The sequence below is a fragment of the Vigna umbellata genome, chromosome 4, assembly GCF_029865625.1.
Source record: "Vigna umbellata cultivar VRB3 chromosome 4, Vumbellata_1.0, whole genome shotgun sequence".
Classification (NCBI taxonomy): Eukaryota; Viridiplantae; Streptophyta; class Magnoliopsida; order Fabales; family Fabaceae; genus Vigna; species Vigna umbellata.
In genome coordinates this window covers 69,668,794-69,676,255 of record NC_142168.1, presented here as the reverse complement: position 1 = coordinate 69,676,255, position 7,462 = coordinate 69,668,794, and the positions used below count along the sequence as shown (strand labels likewise).

Genomic DNA, 7,462 nt, shown 5'->3' with positions numbered 1-7,462 from the left:
TTTATTAATTCCAAATAGAGTAACGTTTATGAGAGAGAAAGGAGTAAACAAGAGAAATGAGATGAGGTTTGATTTGATTTTAGCTAGACTCCATTCTGATCCAGTCATCCTGATGGTGCACCACTGCATACACTTTATTAAATATACACTCCCACTACTCACCAATTCCATCACCTACCACTACACTTCATCTAATTGACATTAATTCATCACCTTCGTCTTTTCGAAACCGACACACTCCTAATTTTATTTTTCTCAGACCCCAATAATGGAATCCGCACACCAATCATCAACACCAATAAACACTCTTCCGTATTCAACCCCTTTGGATACTCTCATACAGTAACTATTTTCTGTTATTTTCTGCTTTTCAACCTTCGTATTTTCCCTCACACACTTATATTTTAATATATATGTAGGTAGATTTAAGACAAAACAAATGTAAATTATCATTCACCTCAATTTCTGAATGATATAAAACTTCTTTCAGACATTACATTAAAAAAAATACAAGTTTTTATGATGAGAAATTAATTTACACTGAACCAAACTTTTAGTTTTCTCCCATCCCGTTACTGCTTCGTTACAATGTCGAGGCGAATGTGTTTCAGCAGCACGGGAATAACGATATCGGGAGAACTCAGTTGCGGCAAGTGGCCCTCCGTCGACATGACTTCAACGACGGAGTCGCAGCCGATGTTTTGGTGAAGGTACTCGGAGACCACGATGGGAACCGCTAAGTCCTTCTTGCTTTGGATGATGTGGCATGGGACTGTGACGAGGTTGAGAATTTGACGCATGTCGCTTTGGAAAATGGTCTGCAACACGCTCAGCGCAATGTCAGGGCGCATATTGAACAAGGTTCGGCTGAACTCCTGCACCGCCACGGACTCCATGTCCCCACCAACGGCCAACGGCGCGAACCCTGAGCACCATGCCTTGTAATTCGCCGCCATAGCGTCGAATAGTTCGTCCAGATCTTCCTGCTCAAACCCCCCGAAATACTCCGTGTCGTTCAGATACCTTGCAATGATTCCACATTCAACATCATTAACCAGTTCAATCACGCTAATTAATATTTTTTTACACAAAAAGGAGTTTTTTTATTTATTGAAAATATAGATTACTCTCTTATTATTTGTCTCATAAGGTAAATGCGTATTTCTTAAGAAAATTATTGGTTATTCAAACTATATCGAAGACTGCTAGTAATTATGCGAGATGTTAATTAATAAAAGATAGTTAGGGTTTTCTTTGTTTTTTTATCAAATGATGAAATATTTTTTGGACAAATTAAAATGCTGAAAGTGAAACACAATACGATAAAGGCATTTGACACTTACATTTTGTTACTAAAAAATGAAAACAAACATTATATATGCTTCTCAACATTAACCTTAACAAATAAAGATACCTTTTAACAAATATCTCAAGAGTATATTGGTTAAAAATGAATAAACAAGAAAGATTTAACGGTAAATTACAACGAGGTATATTGGTAGCATTAGTTTTGGATAGTAAGAATGAATAAGATAAAAAGGCTTGAATTGGAATATAGCAGTGCAGTTATAGACGAAGTCAAATAGACATGATTAGTGAATGATAAACATGAAAATAATGATCGAGTTACCCAGGGGAAGCGGAGAGCATGATGATTTTGGCGAATAGATCGGGGCGAGAAATGGAAGCGACAGTACCAATCATAGCGGAGACAGAGTGACCAAGAAAGATGCATGAATGAACACGAAGCTCTTCTAAGATAGCAAGCAAGTCGAAGGCATAACCTTGCAAGGTGGAATAGCGGTCGAAATCGAAGTAATCGGGGTTGGTGGTGCCGGCTCCCATGTTGTCGTAGAGCACCACACGAAAGTCGTCGAGGAGATGAGGTACGAGGTGTTTCCACACGGATTGGTCTGTGCCGAAGCCGTGAGCCAGAACTATGTAGCGCGTGCCGGATCCCAAAACCTTCACGTTGTGAGCTTCTTCCACTATCCCCATTTTTTTCTGCTTAGGTGTCCAAGTTCCGGACCTCTTCCTCCTACTTGTATATAACAAACAAGCCTGTGATGCCAACGCAGGGAGGGACCAAACCAATACAATAGTATATTACAAAACTATATTCTCCATTTTTTTTCTTACATGATCTTTTTTTAAAATAACATGTTGCAAACAATTTCTTAATTCAGAAGAATAAAATATTCACATGCCGTAAAACACTTTTACATGTAATTATATAAGTTGATTGATTTTCATATTAAAAGTTAAATATAAATATACATAGCTGTTAAACTAACTATATTTTATATTAGTGAAAAACATATGTTGTGACTATATGTGTATGGTCTGGATAGAGTCTATTGCTTATCCGATTCACGTGAAAAATGAAAAAATCATATTTGTTACTCATTTCATTATTCGATGAATATTCATATAAAAAATTCTGGGATTTTTTTTTAACTCATGGTATATGTTGATACCCATTTTTAACTCACGAATATTTAAAAATAAATTATTTTATGACTTTTAAAATGAAGTTCAAATTAAATTAAAAAAATATATATTTAAAACATACATCCGAGTATAAAATAAACAAATAAATAAAAGTTAAAATATATATTCAAATTAATAGTACCTAAATCATATATCTAAATACAAGTAATTTAAAAATTAATTCTTTTAAAAATGATGTTATGATATTTATGTCTCCTCTCCAATATTTTCATTTTTACCATTTAATTCTTAAACAAATAACACAACTAAAGTCACCAAATAAGTGCATAGTGACACTATTAATAAAATTACATTAAAATATTAAAAAAAATACTAACATTATCATCAATTATGTCTTATAGTATTGTATTAAGCTTCCTGTTGTCTACTTTCAGTTTTGAAGAACCTAAAAAAGGAAAATGAATTCATTTTCCATAGCCAATCATTTGAATGTATATAAATATGTAATTTGAAGTGTTCATTTAATTAGCTTCTATGTCAGTCTATATTCAATCTTGAACACACATCAATGCCTATAAAATCTAGGTATGGATTATCAATACTTATATGTCAGTGTATAGTCAATCTTGAACACACATCAATGCCTATAAAATCTAGGTATGGATCATCAATACTTAGAAGATTCAGAAACAAACCGTTGAGATATGAATGGCTAGAAAATCTCTTCCAATCATTTGTAAGACTTAATATTTTAACCCGTTAATCTTCCATCAAATTAAAATGTCAAATTCTTCATAACGAGGTAGTGTTGGTTTCTCTAAGTAATAATCAAGTTCCAACTTATAATTTGATGATTCACTTTTATTTACAATTTGGTGTTTTACAAAATCTCTCCTCCAAGGATCTTTTCTTCCATCAACAATTTGTCCTACATCTATGTTCAAATTTTAACATGAAAAAAATGACTTCTTACCTTTCATGTACATTTCATAGTACTCACCAAGTCCTTAAAAAGAATCTTCACATTTTCAATTTCACAATCATATTTATCACCATATATCCAAGAGAAAAAATAATCTAACAAATCAATTTTATACCTGAGGTCTAACACGATATAACCATGACTCTACTAATCACACTCCAATACTTGTCAAACTTTAAAACAATAAATGCAACCATTTGACAAATAATAGAATTGGGAGAGTTAAGTCATTTCATCAAAGCCAACTTAATTTCACATACCTTTGGAAAGAAAATGTTGACAGTTGCATAAGAGGTACCAAAAAATAAAAGTGTCACTTCATAAAATATTTCAAACTTTTGACAAATTTCATTTGACATGTGCCAATCATGTCCACTAGGCAAAATTTTATATTGATTCTCGTGATAAATGATCAAATACATCTTTGTATTGTATGACTACTTCAAACATTAAAAATGTAGAATTCCACTTAATTTTACAATCAACAACTAATTTTCTTCTAAATAGAATATTCAATTGAGCACATGTCTCTATAAATTTCTCTTCTAATTGTAAAAAATTAGCAATTTCTCAATCTTTTCAATAACAATAATTTTATTATTTTTTATCATCATAAGAAAATGAACACATTTATATTTGTTTTCAATAATATACAATAATTTAAATTATTATATATATATATATATATATATATATATATATATATTAGTTTTTAATTATCATCATCATCATTATTACTCTTCTTATTATTATTATAATAGCAATAAAAATGTAATATGTAATTATTTTAATTTAATATGTTAACAAGTCAATTTTAATAAAAATATTGTTATAATATATATGAATAATAAATTTGATTTCAATTTGGATAACATTGCTCTATTTAGAAAAAAAAGATTGAATTATATAAAAAATATAGAAAAAAAAGATTGAATTATATAAAAATATAGGAATTGAATTGAGTAATAACACATAAAACATAACACTAATATTAACATGTAAGACTATCATTACAGCGTGATATGTTAAAGACCTTACACGCGGACAAAACTTTTTTTAAAAGAAAATTAAAATTTAAAATTAAAATTTAAAATTTAAAAATATAAAAATGTTAAAAAAATTATTCTTACCCGATCCAGATTGTGAGCATAAACCTTCGGTTTGAAAAATGCTAATGCATACTTCTGAGGACTAGAACATAGATTTACATACAAAAGATTATCTGATGTTCAAATCAATAAGAAAATTTAATCTTTTTTAATAAAAAAAGTGAGTATTAGAGATTATATCTTTCCTAGTGAAATAATATGTGTAGTTATAAGATTGTTAGGCCCTATGACTCATGTGATATTTGACAATAAAAGAATATCAAGTAATCTTATCAAATATAACGACTTGTCGTATATATGATAATTAATGATAATATGATATCTTACTAGATTCATCAAATATTTTGTAAATATATGATATTAAAGAATATCACTATATAATCAAATTATCAAGATTTGGTCACATATATTGTTAGTATATAAATACTTACACTATATATATATATATATATATATATATATATATATATATATATATATATATATATATATATATATATATATATATTATATAATATATATATCAGAATATTCTCTAACTATTTTAAATTAATAAAGCTAAATGAGCCTTGTTTGATTAAGTATGCACGATATAATTAATATATTCTATCAAATTAAAATAAAATTTAATAAACATAAATTATACTATTTAAGCCAAACATTTTAAAAAATAAAATAACTTATACTTAAAAACTATTCAAATTAAGTATATTTTAATTTTCTTGAAATTGTAAAATTCCTAATCGAAGTACTAAGTTTTGTCATTCTTGGTCACTTGAGTTTTATAATGTTGGAGCTTCTAAAGTATTTTTTTCGGGGTACACCACCAACACCATGGGGGTATAAAAAGTAAAGCGTGAGTGTATAACTAAAACGGAAAGTATTGGATACAGGCCCGGTTCGTCTTACTTGCACAAACATCTTTCCAACGAGAGGTACTCCCTCCACCACCCCCGGCTCCCTACACCTTCTCAAAAAAAATTTAATTACAAAATTATCCTTTTATTTTAACCTTTTACCTTTTTACTTTTATAAGAAAATCCTAAATTTCTGCCTATCATTTTCATTTACTCACAGTCGCCCAACCCCACCCCAACTATCACTTTCTCTCTTTCTCTCCGTTAATCATCTTTCAGAAGAAACTTGATATAATCCAAAAGGTTGAGACAGATTGTATATGAATGTAAAGAAGGTGGAAAAAAATTCTTTGACAAAACTTCCTTCCAACTTCTTTCTGTCACCACCCACTTCTTTCTCCACCCTCCATAATTATTGCTCGCACCACTTGATGGTTGTCTCGTTGCAGAACCTGCAGAGAATTTTCAACCCCCCCACATATCGTTAAAATCAATCAAAATTATATTTTTTCAATGCTTCAAGCATGTATAATGATTCCGTGATTTTGATCGTCGTTTTATGTAATCGGATTCCAAAACTCCACACCCCAATTAATGCAATCAGTTTACTGTAAGGGTATCTCTAGTCTACATGGATCACTAACACAGCAACAGCAAAACCTAAGTTTTTTTTATGAGTATTTTCTATTTAAATTTTGTTTGAATTTAAGGAGGGAAAAAATTGTTTAATTTTTAAAATTAAGACTAAATTGAGACAAAATCAAAATACAGAGATCAAATTGCACCATAATAAAAAATACAGGGACCAAATTGAGACTAATGTAATGACACGTGGCCTGACAATGACATGTGGCACTGTCAGTGCCATGTCACACTGCCATTGCCACGTGGCACACTATCAGTTTGACATGTGGCATTTTTAAATTTTGCTTTTAAAAAATAAAAAATAAAAAATAAAATAAAAATAAAAATAATAAAAATATAATTAAAAAATTCAAAAAAACCACGAACTGACACGTGTCACCACCTTTAACGGTGTTAGTATGGAACTAACTGTAAGGCCTAAATTGATTCAATTTTTGATAACAAGGGACCTAATCGAGAACATTTACAATACGAGGACCTACTTGAGATGATCCTACAGAAATAGGGATGTTCGAAAGGATTAAACCTATAAATAATGCATAAAATTGTATTCACAACAACAACTAAAGAAGAATCGGATCAAAACTCGATTATGCATAATAAAAGTGAATGAAATAGTATATATTTACTAGAAGGGCCTGAAGAGGGGCTAGTTTTGTTGGTGTACCTTAGGATACCTGAATTCACCAATTGTCGACCAGTAACCCGGGCGACCGATAAAACCAAAAATAAGAATACACAATGCTGAGCAGTCTTCTGATCGTAATGTTGCGATCGTACGTATGTCGAACACATCACAAGGCCAATGTCGAACCCGCGACTTACCTTCTGAACATCAATCGTTAAAACGATCGTATTATAGCGTTCGCATGATTGTGTCGATACACTAGACGATCGACAATTAACCAGCGATGTCGCGACATATAGCGCTCGCATGTTTGTGTCGATACACTAGACGATCGACAATTAACCAGCGATGTCGCGACAACCCAGTTAGTTACAAGAGAAAACACCTCCGGTCAACTTTAGTCAAATTGAACATATTAAATCTTAATAAACGGTTAGAAATATCAGTTTAATGCCACGAACCACGGGAATAACTGACCCAATATTAAGCACGATCTAACGGTTACAATTTCCAAGTGGTCAACTTCTATAACTGACCGGATTTTCAGGTAAACAGTTTATTTTAGTGTTTTAAATATGAAAAGCAGAGAGGAAAAAAGGTACGTTTTTCCTGAGGAAATTGAGCTCATTATCGTGATTGAACTAAAAAAGGTTCTAGGAGCACATTTTTTCTGACTTGAGCGTCGGAGTGTTTTCGCAGGTACCCACCCCATTCTCCCTGAAGCTGGTTGATAAGGCAAAGGAAGCGAAGGTAAAGACATCATAGAAGGAGTGGAGACGACTCAAGAGGT

At 31.2% G+C, this 7,462-nt stretch overlaps 1 protein-coding gene across 1 annotated transcript; it reads right to left on the bottom strand.

Annotated features, from left to right (window-relative positions):
- Nucleotides 1-424: 424 nt before the first annotated feature.
- Nucleotides 425-2,065, bottom strand: LOC124830545 (putative esterase KAI2). Its single transcript, XM_047304301.2, has 2 exons — nt 1,631-2,065; nt 425-1,023 (listed from the first exon to the last, which is right to left on the bottom strand). The coding sequence occupies exons 1-2, from the start codon at nt 1,996-1,998 to the stop codon at nt 573-575; spliced, it is 819 nt and encodes a 272-aa protein (XP_047160257.1). The 5' UTR covers nt 1,999-2,065; the 3' UTR covers nt 425-572.
- Nucleotides 2,066-7,462: the final 5,397 nt, after the last annotated feature.